Source organism: Dipodomys merriami, unplaced genomic scaffold, assembly GCF_024711535.1.
Source record: "Dipodomys merriami isolate MVZ:Mamm:240054 unplaced genomic scaffold, mDipMer1.0.p SCAF_78, whole genome shotgun sequence".
In the NCBI taxonomy this organism is placed as follows: domain Eukaryota; kingdom Metazoa; phylum Chordata; class Mammalia; order Rodentia; family Heteromyidae; genus Dipodomys; species Dipodomys merriami.
In genome coordinates, this window is record NW_027206379.1 from 5,127,279 (window position 1) to 5,146,039 (window position 18,761).

At 47.7% G+C, this 18,761-nt stretch overlaps 2 protein-coding genes across 2 annotated transcripts; both read left to right on the forward strand.

Annotated features, from left to right (window-relative positions):
* Nucleotides 1–7,774: 7,774 nt before the first annotated feature.
* Nucleotides 7,775–8,416, forward strand: LOC138818647 (keratin-associated protein 5-5-like). The gene has a single exon (XM_070009624.1). It carries the CDS (start codon nt 7,775–7,777, stop codon nt 8,414–8,416), a length of 642 nt encoding a protein of 213 aa, XP_069865725.1.
* A 7,413-nt stretch (nt 8,417–15,829) lies between these two features.
* LOC138818648 (keratin-associated protein 5-5-like) lies at nt 15,830–16,471 on the forward strand. The gene has a single exon (XM_070009625.1). The coding sequence runs from the start codon at nt 15,830–15,832 to the stop codon at nt 16,469–16,471; it is 642 nt and encodes a 213-aa protein (XP_069865726.1).
* Nucleotides 16,472–18,761: the final 2,290 nt, after the last annotated feature.

Here is an 18,761-nt window from a genome sequence, read left to right on the forward strand (position 1 = left end):
GATAACATTTATTTATTTATTTATTTGTTTATATTATTTTTATTTTATATTTATATATGAGCTTCAATCTAAGAAATAAAGTCCAGGTCTTAGGTTCTTCATTCGTCCATGGACGGTGGTCCCTGGCAGGCCGAGGTGGAGCCTCGGGGTCCAGGGCATGGGTGGCTAGGTAGGAAAGCTTGGCCTGCTGCCTGGGTCAAACTGCCTGCGCCCCTGCCCAAGCCCAGACCTTCCTGAGAGGAGGCCTAGCTGGTGTGAGCCTGGGGCTGGAGAGAGGAGAGGCTCCTGTGGGAGAAAGCATGGCAGGGTTCAAGGAAGCCCACCCAAGGCAGCAGCTCCCTCAGTTTGGGGGGGCCTGCATTTGGGGACACGGGACTAGGAAGTGTGTCTTAGCAAATTTCAGGCTGCGGGGCCCACGCACAGATGGACCTCCATGATGGCAGTGAGTGCTGGCAAATGCCCCATTAATCATGGACACGGAGCACAAACTTCACAAAACATAGACCTGCATGCTGCCAACCACACCATGCAGAGAGGCAAACCCAAGAACATCTCTCTCAATAAAGGGCACGGAACACACTCATGGACAAAACACTCAACACAGCAGAGGGCCTGAGACTCATCTGTAGTTCTCATGAAATGACGTGCTATTAAAACCCCAGAAAGATCCATGGCACAAACAGACGACCATGGAGAGTGCAGAAAGATCCATGGCACAAACAGATGACCATAGAGAGTGGAGGCTGACCTGCTCGCTGTGGGTCTTTGTTTTGTGTTTGTTTGTTTTTTCTTTGTTTTTTGCTGGTCGTGGGGCTTGAACTTTGGGTCTGGTTGCTGTCCCTCATCTCTTCAGCTCAAGGCGAGTGCTCTACCACTAGAGCCACAGCGCCACATCTGGATTTTGTTGCTTATGTGGGGTGAGGATTTGAACCCAGGGCCTCATGCATGTGAGGCAAGCATGTGCTCTACCACTGAGACAACCGCTCAGCCCTTGCTGTGGTCTTTTACGACCTGCACACTGTAATAAGTAGGAGGCTATAAATGGCTAGGTAAATGCAGGACTGCCAGGAGAGGCCACCCAGTAATTGAAAGGAATTTCCTTTCTAGGTAACTATGAGCTCCAAGGTGAAGAGAGGGGGTTGGTGAAACGTGGCCCTGGAGAGCCTTTAGTCACTGTCTCCCACCTGTCGGGACCCTTTGTGATCTCTACAGTCCTGAAAGCATCCTGCAGAAACCCACCACCTCGCCCTGTGGGTCCCAGCATCCTGCTCCCTGCTCTGTGTGTGCACACATCCCTGAAGCCCTGGCGGTTGGGCAGACCCATCAACTCTCCCAGTGCCCACCATCCACAGATTGCAAATGGCTCCCCACAAAGGGAGCACACATCATAAGGCAGAAACCCCAAAACACAAGGCAAGCACTTATATCCTCTGTTCATTTGTACCCTCTACGGAGCCTTCAAATGTTTACCTCCCCTGGTGACAAAACCCAAAGCATCACAGGAGCTGAAATGCCACAGAAGGAACCCAAAAGTCTAGTTTAGAAATGGTCAAAGGCCTCAAAGAGGATTCAAATAAGTGGATGGAGTTAGAAAGCTAATTTGAAATGACAAGAAATTCAGCAGCTGAGATGAGAAATACAGAAGGGAAGTTGTGTGGACTAGAGGGAACTGAGATGCAAACAAAAACTACAAAAACCACAGAATGTCTACAGTGACATTGCAGCAGGAAACTCCCCAAACCTAGGGAAGATATGGACACCCAGGAGGTGTCTAGAGCAGCAGATACTAGACTTGATCAGAGAAGAACTTCCATCTTGCATCACAGTTAAAATGTAGAGAACAGAGCCAAGGATGGATATCAGAGAGGTGGTGGGGAGGCCTTGTGATTCACAAAGGCAAATTCATCAGATCTATATCAAGAGGAACCCTAGCGTCCAGGAAAAGGTAGAATGATATGTTCAAGTCCTGAAAATGAAGAACTGCCAACCAAATCTTGTATTTAAAGAATCCCATAGACTCCACTCCCAAATTACTCAAGCTGATTCAACGCTGTGGCAAAGTAGCAGGGTATAAAATTAACCCTCAAAAATCAATGGCTTTTCTGTATGCCAACAATGAGAAAAGTGTGGCTGAAATTAGGAAAGCAACTCCATTTGTAATAGCCCCACAAAAAATAAAATACCTAGGTATTAACTTAACCAAAGAAGTGAAGGACCTCTATGATGAAAACTTTAAAAACTTCAAAAAGGAAATCAAAACAGAACTTAGAAAGTGGCAAAAACTCCCATGCTCCTGGATTGGAAAGATCAACATCGTGAAAATGGCAATACTTCCCAAGGCTATCTACCAATTCAATGCGATACCTATCAAAATTCCAACCTCATTCTAAAAGGAAATAGAAGAGGCAATCCCAAAATTCATATGGAGCAATAAAAGACCCCGAATAGCATAAACGATCCTCAACAGAAAGAACACTGCTGGAGGAATATCAATACCAAATCTCAAACTCTACTATAAAGCCATAGTAATCAAAGCAGCTTGGTACTGGCACAAGAACAGACCTCAGGACCAATGGGATAGAATTGAAAACCCAGAAATGAACCTACAGACCTATAGCCATCTAATCTTCGATAAGGGAGCTAAAAAAAAATAGAATGGAAGAAAGACAGCCTCTTCAGTAAATGGTGCTGGCAAAATTGGTTAACTACTAAAGCCAGATCCTTATATATCACCCTGCACCAGAATCAACTCCAAATGGATCAAAGACCTCAGAGTCAAAGCAGACACTCTGAAAACATTACAGGATGGAATAGGAGAAACCCTAGGTCTTGTTGGCACTGACCAAAATTTTCTTAATAGAGACCCAGAAACACAACAAATCAAAGAATGGTTGGACAAATGGGATTGCATGAAATTGCAGAGCTTCTGCATGGCAAAGGACATAGCTAGCAAGATCAATAGAAAGCCCACGGATTGGGAGAAGATCTTCACTAGCCATACAACAGACAAGGGTCTCATATCTAAAATATACCTTGAACTCAAAAAATTAAATCCCCCAACAACAAATCTTCAAAGAAACAACTGCCCAACAAATAAGTGGGCTAAAGACTTAAAGAGAAACTTCTCTAAAGAGGAAAGAAGGTTGGCCAATAGACACATGAAGAAATACTCAACCTCCCTAGCCATAAAAGAAATGCAAATCAAAACAACATTGAGATACGACCTCACTCCAGTTAGAATGGCTAAAATCAAACTCTAATCACAACAGATGCTGGAGAGGATGTGGACAGAAGGGAACCTTACTGCATTGTTGGTGGGGGTGTAAACTTGTTCAACCACTTTGGAAAGCAGTATGGAGTTTCCTCAAAAGACTCCATGTAGAGCTCCCCTATGACCCAGCAATCCCACTTTTGGGCATTTACTCAAATGTTTACAAACAAGATCACACTAAAGCTACCAGCACCACTATGTTTATTGCAGCATTATTTACTATAGCTAAGATATGGAACCAACCCAGATGCCCCTCAGTAGATGAATGGATCAAGAAAATGTGGTATATATATACAATGGAATTCTATGCCTCCATCAGAAAGAATGACATTGCACCACTTGTAAGGAAATGGAAAGGCTTGGAAAAAATTATATTAAGTGAAGTAAGTCAGGCCCAAAGAAACATAGTTTCCCTTATTTGCAATATCTAGTATATGTCTGAGTCAAGTAGAAAAGGTCAGATAAGGTGATGTTAGGGAAATGAACCCTAAGATATGTATTCAAATGTTTTGTTTTACTTTCCTGCGATTGTTTCTAACACATTTATAAGATTATTTCTCTGTTGCTTTGTATGTCCCTCGCCTACAGTATAACCCCTATTTTCACTGCATTTGATGTTGGTATAATTTGTGGAGGGGAAGGGGAAAAACAAATCGTTTAAATAGGGATACAGGTGGACCCATTGCAACAACGAGATATACAGGTTGTTATGTTGCAAACAAACTTTAAAACTTTGGTGGGGAGGGCAGGGAGGACTGGGTAGGAGGGTGGGGGAAGATGGGAAGGGATGGGAAGGGCAAACAAAGGAAGAGGATAAAATGCTTGATAAGAAATGTACTCATTACCTTGCCCATGTAATTGTGACCCCTCTGTACTGTATTTTCACAATAAAAAAAAGAACTGCCAACCAAGATTACTATATCCAGCAATATTATCCCTTAACATTGATGGAGAGATAAAACTAAGCAAAAATAATTTGGGACCAAAAGCTGGCATCAGAATATCTACTAAAGAAATCCCAGGGGCTGGGAAGATGGCTCAGTGGTAGAGTGCTTGCCTTGCATGCATGAGGCCCTGGGTTCCATTCCTCAGCATCACATAAACAGAAAAAGCCGGAAGTGACGCTGTGGCTCAAGTGGTAGAGTGCTAACCTTGAGCTGAAGAGCTGAGAGACAGTGCCCAGGCCCAGAGTTCAGGCCCCAGGACTGGACACAAAAAAAAAAAGAAAATGAAAGAAAGAAGAAATGCCATACAGAGATGAGGAAGCAAGCTGGAGGTGATGGGAAAGCTGGGAAGGCATGGATGGATAACGAGAGGGACAAATAGATCATGAGAGGGATGGATGGCTAACGAGAGGAACGGATGTCTAACAAGAAGGACAGACGGATAACTAGAGGGATGGATGTATAATGGGAAGAATGGATGGATATCAAGAGGGACAGATGAATAATGAGAGGAAAGGACAGATATCGAGAGGAATGGATGGACAAACAAGAACTGGGAAAGAATGGAGCATGTTCAACTCAGAAAGCCAGCCAACTACATGGTGAATTATACAGGACTCTAAACACTCACACAGTGAGAACAAAGACAGATATTCTCAGGAGAGGATCACAAAGGCCCAATAGCTATGTGCATCTGATCATATAAAATGCCACTTACTGAAATGAACTCCAAGAAATGGAAACAAGAGGGTTTGGTTAATTTGTCACTTTTTTCCTCCTTTTTCCTGTTTTAGATTTCTGTATCTGATGTCTTGTATGTAAGTTTATCAGTTTGGGGGATGGTAAAGAAGGTACAGATATGGAGGGACAAAGGATGAACAAAAGCTGCGGTGATATTTCACTAGACACTTTGAAAACAAATTATACAACTTGTGGGGGAGGGGCTCAGGAGGGAAAAACAGAGAAAAAGAGGGAAGATGAGACACTGTTAAAATCAAAGAATGTACTCATTTTCTGACTTATGTAACTGTAACCGCCTATGTATCACCCTTACAATAACAATAAAAGATTAAAATAAAAAATGAAAATCAGCCAACTCCCAAAACAAATAAGGAGAATGTAAAAAGAAAACTATGCAGGATAAGCAGAAAAAGACACACTGAATGATGACCATCAGCTCATGAGAGACCTAATGACCCAAAGGTAAGTGGTCTTAACTCTCCAATTAAAAGGCGCACACTGGCAGATACGATTTAAAAAAAAGAAGATGGAGAAGAAGTTTCAGTGGAAAGAAACTCAGGTGACTGGGAAGGAAACTCACAGGCTGAGAGAAAGGATGGAAGATCACAAGCCCAGTGAAGAGAAGCTAGATGGAAACTGGAGTACCTGTGCTCATATCTCACAATGTAGACTCCAAGCAAAATCCACCCCAAGAGATAGAAGCCAGGGTACATGCATAAAAGGAGTGATCCACCGAGACCCACAACAATCGTAAAGAGACAGCATTAAATGCTGCACAAGACAAAAATCACTGCAGGGCATAAAATAACAGAGGGTCTAGATGCAATGATACTTCATGGGGAGCAAGAAATCTTTTCTTTGTGTGACTTTTCCCATTGTATTGGTGGGGGGAAAAATCAATTAATCAATCCTTGATTTTTTTTTTAAAAAGTAGGAGATTTCAATACCCCACTCTACCCTGAGATGATCACGATACCCCTCCAACAATCTAACAAAGGTGTCGTGTCTGCCCTGAGGCAAGCTGGCCCTGTGCAGAGGCCTCCCCACCTGCTGGCTAAGGCTCACCCCAGTGTCTGTGTTACCTAGGGAACCGGCACACCTGGAAGCAGTCACTGCCCCTCCTGCTAGATCACATCCTGGGCTGTTGGTGGTCTTGGCTCTCATCTGACCTTAGGAGGTTCCCAGGCCGTGAGGTCAGATCCAGATCCAGTGGGGCCACAACTTTCCTCCACCTGGGCACACCTCTTCCCATCCCTGGACCAGATAAGTCCTGGCCTCGGGTGGGTCTCCCCTTTCTGCCAAGCCTCTCCACCATGCACCGTGGGATAAATAAACTTCTTTTCCTGTCTGAATACCTGAGTGGTGTTCTCTTCATGGGCCACCTAGCGAAACTACCTACTGAATACACATTACAGAAGGCAGGTCAGCATTAGGCTGATGGCCTCAGAAGATGTCTGCGGTCTAGTCCATGTGGAGCCCCAGCATGATCCCTCTTCTAAGCCAACCAAGGAATGACTCCAAATAGATCACACTTCAGCCTATGTCTTCCAACAAGTGGAAATAACTAACTATTGCCTTACAACCACCTGTATCACAGTAGAAGAAGACAAAAAGACATCACAGAGAGAAAACACACTCACCCAATAGACCTTTCATTGAAGAAGGAGGAGAGGGGAACAAAAGGCTTCCTAGAATCCAATGGAAGTAAAGATGACACTTTTCAGTGTTTGCAATTCCACAGCAATGAAACGAGGGGAAGAAGGAAGGTTTGTAGCGATGGGAACCTACATGAAAGATCAGAGCTAAGCATGCCCATCCATGTCTGAAGAGAAGGAAGAGCAAGCCCAGCCCCAAGTCAGCAGAAGGAGAGAGACAATGAAGATCAGAACCGAGCAAAGGGTGGACAAATGCAGCCGTGTTCCTCACTGGACACAACGTGGAAAATGGACTCTAGAACTTGTGGGCAGGGGCAGAGGGAAAATCTAGGACAGACTGAGGGCAGGGGTGACACTGTCCAAAAGGAAATGAACTCTACCTGACCTATGCAACTATAACCCCTCTGGCATCCCCTTTAAAGTAACAAGAATTATTTTTACAAAGCATCAGAGCTGATGAGTGAAAAATGAAATAATACTGCAGAGCAATGGATGAAGCAGCACTCTTTGAGAGAATAAACCCGAGTGACAATTCTTGACCAAACTAACCAGAGCAAAGGGCCCCAGGCCAGCAGGACGCCAGAGAATGAAGCAGGACGGCACAGCAAGAAAGTCGCCAAGGAAGCTCAGGGGAAGGAGCCCCAGAGCCCAGGCCACAGGGTCCCAGACCACCGGCATAGGGGAGAGTGACTGCTCCAGAACTTTCTCTCTCAGACAGGATCTAGCGTCAAGAGCAGGCCCAGAATTCTGACTACCTGAAACCCCAAGACCAGGGAGCCCGTGGAGAGCCTGCTGTTGTTCAAGACCTCCTGGAACAGCACAGACATGGAGGGGTGAGTGTGGCGGGCAGCAGGGACAGAGCCCAGCTCCGCTCACTAAGTGTCCTGTTTCATTTGTCCTGCAAGGTTTGTCCCAGGAAGTGTGTCTCAGGAAGTGTGCCACATGACTCATCCATGCTTGTTACTTTGCAATGACACACAACTTCCCAGGGAAAGCCCACACAGGACCAGGAAGTGACCATGTGCCCCAGACCAGGAAGTGACCTCGTGCCCAGTCCACACCTGACCCCACAGGGACATAAAGGCCAGGCCAGGAGGCCCCACACCACTCACCTCTCTCTCCACCTGCTCCTCTCACCTCCTCCACCCTCCACCACCACAACCATGAGCTGCTGTGTGCCAGCCTGCTCCTGCTCCTGCTCCAGCTGTGGCTCCTGCGGGGGCTGCAAAGGGGGCTGTGGCTCCTGCGGGAGCTGCAAGGGGGGCTGTGGTTCCTGTGGGGGCTGCAAGGGAGGCTGTGGCTCCTGTGGGGGCTGCAAGGGAGGTTGTGGCTCCTGTGGGGGCTGCAAGGGGGGCTGCGGTTCTTGTGGGGGCTGCAAATCCAGCTGTTGCAAACCCTGCTGCTGTGAGTCCAGCTGTTGCAAGCCCTGCTGCTGTCAGTCCAGCTGTTGCAAACCCTGCTGCTGTGAGTCCTGCTGTTGCAAACCCTGCTGCTGCCCATCCTGCTGTTGCAAACCCTGCTGCTGTGAGTCCTGCTGTTGTAAACCCTGCTGCTGTGAATCCTGCTGTTGTAAACCTTGTTGCTGTGAGTCCTGCTGTTGCAAGCCCTGCTGCTGCCAGTCCAGTTGTTGTAAACCCTGCTGCTGCCAGTCCAGCTGTTGCAAGCCCTGCTGCTGTGAGTCCTGCTGTTGCAAGCCCTGCTGCTGCCAGTCCAGCTGTTGCAAGCCCTGCTGCTGCCAGTCCAGCTGTTGCAAACCCTGCTGCTCCAGCTGCTGTGCCCCCGTGTGCTGCCAGTGCAAGGTCTGAGGCTCTCATCACAGACACAGGTAAGCTGGAACAGTTGGGTATCTCAGCAAAGGTCTTGCTGCTTCTCCCAGACCTGAAGCTCCACCCCCACTAGGCTCCAGAACCCTGGCCTCCTGCAGAGCCAGCATTCAGGGCACTAGCAGGGAGCCCAGCCCAGGGGCACAGCCCAAGCTGCTCCTGCTGTCTTTGCTGACCCACCCCTTCTCAAGAGCCAACACCCCCAGTCCTCTTGGTCCTTTAAGCTCCCTGAATCCTTGGACCAGCCCTGCCAGAGCATCCCTGACTCCTCCAGCTCTTCTACAGTTGCCCTGACAATGCTCTCTCCCTCCCTGCCTCCCTGCCTGCCTCCTTCCTTCCCTCCCTCTCTCCTCTCCTCTCTCCCTGCCTGCTGCCCTGCCTATCTTCTTTTCTCCCTTTCTCTCTTCCTCCCTCCCTCTCTCTCACTTCCCTTTCTCTCTTTCCCCTCTCTTTATTCCTTCCCCCTCCTCCCTGCCCCTTTTTCCTGCTTTCGACTGTCCTTCTTCTCCCTCCTTCCCCCCGCCCCCTCCCCGTTTTGTCTCTCTCATCCTCCCCCTACCATGTCCAACAGGATGCTGTGGCATCCTTAAATAAAAAGCTTTTCAAAGCATGGTCTAATTCGTATCGTGAGCTTTATTTATTTATTGACATTATATGAGCTTCAATCTGACTAATAAAGTACAGTTCTTTGGTTCCTCATTCATCCAGGGACGGTGGTCCCTGGCAGACCCAGGTGGAGCCTCAGGGTCCAGGGTACGGGTGGCCAGGAAGGAAAGCTGGACACGCTGCCTGGGCCAAGCTGCCTGGGCCAAGCTGCCTGGGCCCCTGCCGAAGCCCTGGCCTTCCTGAGAGGAGGCTGAGCCTGTGTGAGCCTGGAGTGTGCCCGGATAACAAGTATGCACTACCACACACAGTTACTCTGTCAAGATGGAGTCTTGTGAGCCAGATGCTGGTGACTGGTTCCTGTAATCCTAGCTACTTCAGGAGCCTGAGATCTAAAGAGATCAATTCAACTTCTGCTGGGGCAGAAGTCTGCTTGACTCGATCTCCAATTAGCCAGCAAAATACAACACCTGAGGTGCTGCTCAAACCGTAGAGCCGCAGCCATGAGCAAAACAGCTGAGTGAGCGCGTGAGGCCCTGAGCTCTAGCCTTGGTACCAGAACACAACAACAACAAGGCAAAACAACACAAGAAACCTATGGAGTCTTGAAGAGTGTTTTCTCCATTCTGCGTGGAGCACGTATAACTCTCTCAGGACCAACCTCACCCCAGCTCTTCTCCTTTGAAGCTCAGAGTTACTGGGAAAGGGAATTGCTTTCAATTACTGGGTGCCTCTCCTGGCAGTCCTGCAATTATCTAGCCATTTACAGCCTCCTACCTATTGCAGTGCGCAGGTCTTGAAAGACCACAGCAAGGCAGGTCTGCCTCCACTCACAACGCTTACTTAAAAATTATTTGGTCTTCCTTTTTCTCCTTCCTTCCTTCCTTCCTTCCTTCCTTCCTTCCTTCCTTCCTTCCTTCCTTCCTTCCTTCCTTCCTTCCTGCTCTTTCTCCTTTATTTCTCTCTCTCATTCTTCCTTCCTTCCTTCTAACTTTTTTGCAATACTTGGGTTTGAACTCAGGGCCTTGCACTTGCTCTGCTGGTACTCTACCACTGGAATCATACAACCACCCTGCTATTTTGCTCATTATTTTGGGGATAGAATCTAGAAAACTTTTCTGTTCAGGCTGATCTTGAACCATGACCCTCCAGATCTCAGCCTTGGGAGTAGCTAGGATAGCAGGTGTGATCCACCAGCACTCGGCTCATTTGGGCTATTTCCAAAGATTGCAAAGATAACATGGGTAGTATAGAACAGCACCAAGAAATGTTCTTAAGCCCCAGCAGAGCATCACTGCCCCGCCAACCTTCCCAAAGGCCGGGTACCTCCTTTCAGGACCCTTCAGACTTAGAGAATGGTGGTGCTTTAATTATTAGTCTGCTTTCTGTTGGTAAAATGAAATAATGGAGGAAAGAGGTGGACTTGGCTCACAGTTCCAAGGCTGAGAGTGGGACAGCGAAGGCCCCTCACCCATCTCATGGTTCTGTGGGAGAGGACAGGAGGCCCATGCCCTCACCCCTCCACTCCCTGAGAGCTGACCAGACCCAAATCCACCTCCATCTGACCTAACAGACCTGCCAGCCCTCTCAAGGGCCCACAACTCCTAATGGTTGACACACTCTGAACTCCAAGGGCACATGTGAGCATTCCCAAGTATGGAGCTTTCCAGGACCCCTCACTCCTGATGCCACAGGATAGGGCCTGGAGCTGGAGGGCCAGCTAACCCCCTGATTCTGTGTGTGGAGGGCCTGGGGAGCTCAGGACCTACTGAGCCTCTGATCTTGCATGGTGGGATCCCTGGGCTGGAGAACCCGCTGGCCAGGGTGCTGTCTGGCTCCTTTGCCCTTTTCCCACCATCCCTCAGGGCACTGGGCAGAGCTGGCCTGCCGGGAAATTGAGCGGGACACGTGGCTGGCACATGTCGTGCCAACCCCTCCCCCCAGCATCTGGAGTCCCACACGGGGCCTCCATGCTCTGTGTGTGCACTCACCCCTCCAGCCCAGCCTGGCATCCTGGGGCTGTGAAAGGCTCCCCAAAAAGGAAGCAAAGATCACAAGGCAGAAATCCCAAAATGCAAGGAAAGCACATCCTGTGTTCATTTGTACCCTCTATGGAGCCTTCAAATGTTTTCCTCCCCTAGTGATGAAACCCATTGCATCCCAGGAGCTGAAATGCCACACAAGGAGCTCAAAGTCTAGTTTAGAAATGGTCAATGGCCTCAAAGAGGATTCAAATAAATGGATAGAGTTGGAAAGCTAATTTGAAATAAGAAGCAATTCAGCAGCTGAGATGAGAAATACAGAAGGCAAGTTGAGATTCTAAAAACAACAACAGGAAACAAAACAAAAAAAGAAACAAAAATCAGCATTGATAAGGATGCAGTGCCCACATAAATACACATGCTAAATGGAAACCATTTTAAAAAGAAAAGCAGCAAAAGAGAAAAAACTCTCAAAATGGAAAACATGTTTGGCAACCATTTGAAGGTAATAAAGTGGAAAACCCAGATTCTTGTGTCTCACGCCTGTAATCCTAGCTCCTCAGGAGGCTGAGATCTGAAGATTATAGTCCAAAACCAGCTGGGGTAGAAAAGTATGTGACAACCTTATGTCCAACTAACCACCAAAAAGTTAGAAGTGGATCTGGGCTCAAGTGGTAGAGCACAAGGCTTGAGCACAAAACCCAGGCACTGAGTTCAAACCCCAGGATTCGTATACAAACACATGCAAACACATACACTCACACATACATGCACACACACACACACAAACACCCACCACACAAATACACACACATACGAGGAAAAAATGGGAATATTGGAATTGAAAAACTCCATAAATAAAATAGAAAGCCTCAATGGAAAGTGTCGCCAGTGGACTAGATCAAGCAGAAGAAAGGATGTCAGCGAGGAAGATGGTGTCATGGAAGTGTGAAAATCAGACAGAAACAAAACAACAGAAATCACATGCCAGCTTTCCAGTGCTCTGAGACAGATCAAGAGACCAAACTAAGAATCCGTGCATTAGAGGAAGGAGCTGAGATGCAAACAAAAACTACAAAAAAGACAGATCGTCTATGCAGTGAAATTATAGCAGGAAACTCTCTGAACCTAGGGAAGATATGGAAAACCAGGAAGTATCTAGAGCAGCAGATACTACACTTGACCAGAAAAGATCTTCCACTTCACATTACAGTTAAAATGTAGAAAACAGAACCAAGGAATGATATCGGTGGGGGGGGGGGGCGGGGAGGGCATGGAGGCCTTGGTTACTCACAAAGGCAAATTCATCAGATCTAAATCAAGAGAAACCCTAGAATCCAGGAAAATGTGGAATGATAAATTCAAGTCCTGAAAATAATACCTGCCAACCAAGATTACTGTATCCAACAAACAAAATTATCCCATAACATTGATGGAGAGATAAAACTAAACCAAAACAATTCAGGACCAATATTTACTAAAGAAATCCCAAACAGAGATGAGAAAGCAAGCTGGAGATGATGGGAATGCTGAGGAGGCATGGATGGAAGAGAGGGACAAATAGATAATGAGAGGGATGGATGACTAATGATAACAGATAAATAATACGAGAGATAGATGGCTCATGAGACAACTGGATGTCTAATGAGAAGGATAGCTGGATAATGAGAGAGAGAGGTGAATATCAGATGGACAGATGGACAAAAAGAGGAACCGATAGATAATGAGAGGAAAGGACAGATAATGAGAGGAATGGATGAACAAAAAAGAACTGGGAAAGAGTAGAGCATGTTCCACTCACATACACAGTCAACAGCAGGACAAATTATACATGACTCTAAACATTCACACGGTGAGAAGAAAGACAGATATTCTCAGGAGAGGATCACAAAGGCCCAATAGCTATATGCATCTGATCATATAAAATGCCACGCACTGAAATGAACTCCAAGAAATGGAAACAAGAAGGTTTGGTTATTTTGCTAGTTTTTTTCTCCTTTGTTGCCGTTTTTGATTTTTGTACCTTCTGAATTGTATGTAAGTTTATCAGTTTGGGGGAGGGTAAGGGAGGTACAGAAATGGAGGGACAAAGGGCGAACAAACGCCGTTGTGATATTCACTAGACACTTTGAAAACAAATAATACAACTTGTGGGGGAGGGGTTCAGGAGGGAAAAATGGAGATAATGAGGGAAGATGAGACACTGTTAAAACAAAGAAATGTACTCATTTTCTGACTTATGTAACTGTAACCCCCTATATATCACCCTTACAATAACAAGAAAAGACTTAAAATAAAAAATGAAAATCAGCCACCTCCCAAAACAATTGAGGAGGATATAAAAATAAAGCTATGCAGGATAAGCAGAAAAAGACACACAGAATGATGACCATCAGCTCATGACAGTCCACAATGACCCCAAGGTAAATGGTCTTAACTCTCCACTTAAAAGATACACTCTTGGTTGATACGATTTTAAAAAAAGAAAAAGAAGAAGAAGAAGTTTCAGTGGAAAGAAACTCAGCTCACTGGGAAAGAAACTCAGGTCACTGGCAAAGATACTCACAGGCTTAGGGAAAGGATGGAAGATCACATGCCCAGTGAAGAGAAGCTAGATGGTAACTGGAGTACCTGTGCTTATATCTCACAATGTAGATAGACTCCAAGCAAAATCCAGCTGAAGAGATAAAAGCCAGGTTACTTGCATAAAAGGAGTGATCCAGCGAGACCCACAGCAATAGTAAAGAGACAGCATTAAATGCTGCACAAGACAAAAACGCTGCAGGGCATAAAATAACAGAGGGTCTAGATGCAATCATACTTCGTGGGGAGCAAGAAATCTTTCCTTTGTGTGACTTTTCCCACTGTATTGGTGGGGGTAAAAAATCAATTAAACAATCCTTGATTTTTTTAAGTAGTAGGAGATTTCAATACCCCACTCTACCCTGAGATGATCCCGACACCCCTCCAGAAAAAACTAACAAAGGTGTCATGTCTGCCTTGGGGCAAGCTGGCCCTGTGCAGAGGCCTCCCCACCTCCTGGCTAAGTCTCCCCCAAGTGTCTGTTACCTAGGGAACCCGAACACCTGGAAACAGTCACTGCCCCTCCTGCTAGACCACATCCTGGGCTGCCAGTGGTCCTGGCTTCCATCTGACCATAGGAGGGTCCCAGGACCTGAGGTCACATCCGGATGCAGTGTGGACACACCTTTCCTCCACGTGGCCACACCTCTTCCCATCTCTGGCACAGATAAGTCTTGGCCTGGGGTGGGTCTCCCCTTTCCACCAAGACATTGCACCATGCACCGCAGGGGACAGCAGGGCCATAAATACACTTCTTTTCCTGTCTGAATACCGCGTGGTACTCTCTTCATGGGCCACCTAGCGAAACTACCTACTGAATACACATTACAGAAGGCAGGTCAGCATTAGGCTGATGGCCTCAGCAGATGTCTGCGGTCTAGTCCATGTGGAGCCCCAGCATGATCCCTCTTCTAAGCCAACCAAGGAATGACTCCAAATAGATTTCACTTCAGCCCATGTCTTCCAACAAGTAGAAATAACTATTTCCTAACAGCCACCTGTATCACAGTAGAAGACATAAAGACATCACAGAGAGAAAACACACTCACCCAATAGACCTTTCATTGAAGAAGGAGGAGAGGGGAACAAAAGGCTTGCTAGAATCCAATGGAAGTAAAGATGACACTTTTCAGTGTTTGCAATTCCACAGCAATGAAACGAGGGGTAGAAGGAAGGTTTGTAGCGATGGGAACCTACATGAAAGATCAGAGCTAAGCATGCCCATCCATGTCTGAAGAGAAGGAAGAGCATGCCCAGCCCCAAGTCAGCAGAAGGAGAGAGACAATGAAGATCAGAACCGAGAAAAGGGTGGACAAATGCAGCCGTGTTCCTCACTGGACACAACGTGGAAAATGGACTCTAGAACTTGTGGGCAGGGGCAGAGGGAAAATCTAGGACAGACTGAGGGCAGGGGTGACACTGTCCAAAAGGAAATGAACTCTACCTGACCTATGCAACTATAAACCCTCTGGCATTCCCTTTAAAGTAACAAGAATTATTTTTACAAAGCATCAGAGCTGATGAGTGAAAAATGAAATAATACTGCAGAGCAATGGATGAAGCAGCACTCTTTGAGAGAATAAACCCGAGTGACAATTCTTGACCAAACTAACCAGAGCAAAGGGCCCCAGGCCAGCAGGATGCCAGAGAATGAAGCAGGACAGCACAGCAAGAAAGTTGCCAAGGAAGCTCAGGGGAAGGAGCCCCAGAGCCCAGGCCACAGGGTCCCAGACCACCGGCATAGGGGAGAGTGACTGCTCCAGAACTTTCTCTCTCAGACAGGATCTAGCGTCAAGAGCAGGCCCAGAACTCTGACTACATGAAACCCCAAGACCAGGGAGCCCGTGGAGAGCCTGCTGTTGTTCAAGACCTCCTGGAACAGCGCAGACATGGAGGGGTGAGTGTGGCGAGCAGCAGGGACAGAGCCCAGCTCCATTCACTAAGTGTCCTGTTTCATTTGTCCTGCAAGATTTGTCCCAGGAAGTGTGTCTCAGGAAGTGTGCCACATGACTCATCCATGCTTGTTAGTTTGCAATGACACACAACTTCCCAGGGAAAGCCCACACAGGACCAGGAAGTGACCATGTGCCCCAGACCAGGAAGTGACCTCGTGCCCAGTCCACACCTGACCCCACAGGGACATAAAGGCCAGGCCAGGAGGCCCCACACCACTCACCTCTCTCTCCACCTGCTCCTCTCACCTCCTCCACCCTCCACCACCACAACCATGAGCTGCTGTGTGCCAGCCTGCTCCTGCTCCTGCTCCAGCTGTGGCTCCTGCGGGGGCTGCAAAGGGGGCTGTGGCTCCTGCGGGAGCTGCAAGGGGGGCTGTGGCTCCTGCGGGGGCTGCAAGGGAGGTTGTGGCTCCTGTGGGGGCTGCAAGGGGGGCTGCGGTTCTTGTGGGGGCTGCAAATCCAGCTGTTGCAAACCCTGCTGCTGTGAGTCCAGCTGTTGCAAGCCCTGCTGCTGTCAGTCCAGCTGTTGCAAACCCTGCTGCTGTGAGTCCTGCTGTTGCAAACCCTGCTGCTGCCCATCCTGCTGTTGCAAACCCTGCTGCTGTGAGTCCTGCTGTTGTAAACCCTGCTGCTGTGAATCCTGCTGTTGTAAACCTTGTTGCTGTGAGTCCTGCTGTTGCAAGCCCTGCTGCTGCCAGTCCAGTTGTTGTAAACCCTGCTGCTGCCAGTCCAGCTGTTGCAAGCCCTGCTGCTGTGAGTCCTGCTGTTGCAAGCCCTGCTGCTGCCAGTCCAGCTGTTGCAAGCCCTGCTGCTGCCAGTCCAGCTGTTGCAAGCCCTGCTGCTGCCAGTCCAGCTGTTGCAAACCCTGCTGCTCCAGCTGCTGTGCCCCCGTGTGCTGCCAGTGCAAGGTCTGAGGCTCTCATCACAGACACAGGTAAGCTGGAACAGTTGGGTATCTCAGCAAAGGTCTTGCTGCTTCTCCCAGACCTGAAGCTCCACCCCCACTAGGCTCCAGAACCCTGGCCTCCTGCAGAGCCAGCATTCAGGGCACTAGCAGGGAGCCCAGCCCAGGGGCACAGCCCAAGCTGCTCCTGCTGTCTTTGCTGACCCACCCCTTCTCAAGAGCCAACACCCCCAGCCCTCTTGGTCCTTTAAGCTCCCTGAACCCCTGGACCAGCCCTGCCAGAGCATCCCTGACTCCTCCAGCTCTTCAACACTGGCCCTGACACTGCTCTCTCCCTCCCTGCCTGCCTGTCTCCCTGCCGGTCTCTTTCCTTCTTTCCCTCTCTCCTTCCCCCCCTTCTCTGCTTGCAGCCCTGCCTTGCTTACTCTCTTCCTCCCTCCCTTTCTCTCACTTTCTTTCCTCCCTTTCCCCTCTTTCTTCCTTTCCCCTCCTCCCTATGCATTTTTTTCTTTCCCCTTAGCTTCTTCTCCCTCCTTCCCCCTGCTCCCCGCTTTGACTCTCTCATGCTCCCCTATCATGTACAAAGGATGCTGTGGCGTCCTTAAATAAAAAGCTTAACAAAGCATGGTGTAATTCTTGTGATAACATTTATTTATTTATTTATTTATTTGTTTATATTATTTTTATTTTATATTTATATATGAGCTTCAATCTAACAAATAAAGTCCAGGTCTTAGGTTCTTCATTCGTCCATGGACGGTGGTCCCTGGCAGGCCGAGGTGGAGCCTCGGGGTCCAGGGCATGGGTGGCTCGGTAGGAAAGCTTGGCCTGCTGCCTGGGTCAAACTGCCTGCGCCCCTGCCCAAACCCAGACCTTCCTGAGAGGAGGCCTAGCTGGTGTGAGCCTGGGGCTGGAGAGAGGAGAGGCTCCTGTGGGATAAAGCATGGCAGGGTTCAAGGAAGCCCACCCAAGGCAGCAGCTCCCTCAGTTTGGGGGGGCCTGCATGTGGGGACATGGGACTAGGAAGTGTGTCTTAGCAAATCTCAGGCTGCGGGGCCCACGCACACATGGAGCTCCATGATGGCGGCGAGTGCTGGCAAATGCCCCATTAATCATGGACACGGAGCACAAACTTCACAAAACAGAGACCTGCGTGCTGCCAACCACACCATGCAGAGAGGCAAACCCAAGAACATCTCTCTCAATAAAGGGCACAGAACACACTCATGGACAAAGCACTCAACACAGCAGAGGGGCTGAGACTCATCTGTAGTTCTCATGAAATGACGTGCTATTAAAACCCCAGAAAGATCCATGGCACAAACAGACGACCATGGACAGTGGAGGCAGACCTGCTGGCTGTGGGTCTTTGTTTAGTGTTGGTTTGGTTTGTTTTAGTTTTGTTTTTTGCTGGTCGCGGTGCTTGAACTCTGGGCCTGGGCGCTGTCCCTCCGCTCTTCAGCTCAAGATGACTGGGTAGGGGGGTCGGGGAAGATGGGAAGGGATGCAAGGGCCAACAAGGAGGAGGATACAATGTTTGATAAGAAATGTTCTCATTATCTTGCCCATGTAATTGTGACACCTCTGTACTGTATTTTTACAATAAAAAAAAGAAAAAAGAAAAAAAAGAAATGCCAACCAAGATTACTCTATCCAACAAAAGTATCCCTTAACATTGATGGAGAGATAAAACTAAGCAAAAAAAATTTGGGAACAAAAGCTGGTATCAGAATATCTACTAAAGAAATCCCAGGGGCTGGGAAGATGGCTCCGTGGTAGACCGTTTGCTTTGCATGCATGAGTCCCTGAGCTCCATTCCTCACCACCACATAGGCAAAAAAAAAAAGCCGGAAGTCGCGCTGTGGCTCAAGTGGTAGAGTGCTAGCCTTGAGCTCAAGAGCTGAGCGACAGTGCCCAGGCACAGAGTTCAGGCCCCAGGACCAGACACACAAATGAAAGAAAGAAAGAAAGAAAGAAAGAAAGAAAGAAAGAAAGAAAGAAAGAAAGAAAGAAAGAAAGAAAGAAAGAAAGAAAGAAAGAAAGAAAGAAAGAAAGAAAGAAAGAAAGGAAAGAAAGAAAGAGAGAGAGAGAGAGAAAGAAAGAAAGAGAAGAAAGAAAGAAAGAGAGAGAAAGAAAGACAGACAGACAGACAGAAAGACAGACAGACAAACAAAAAGAAAGAAAGATATAGAGAAGGGAAGAAAGAAAGAAAGAGAGAGAAAGAAAAAGAGAAAGAGAGAAAGAAAGAAATGCCATACAGAGATGAGGAAGCAAGCTGGATATGATGGGAAAGCTGGGGA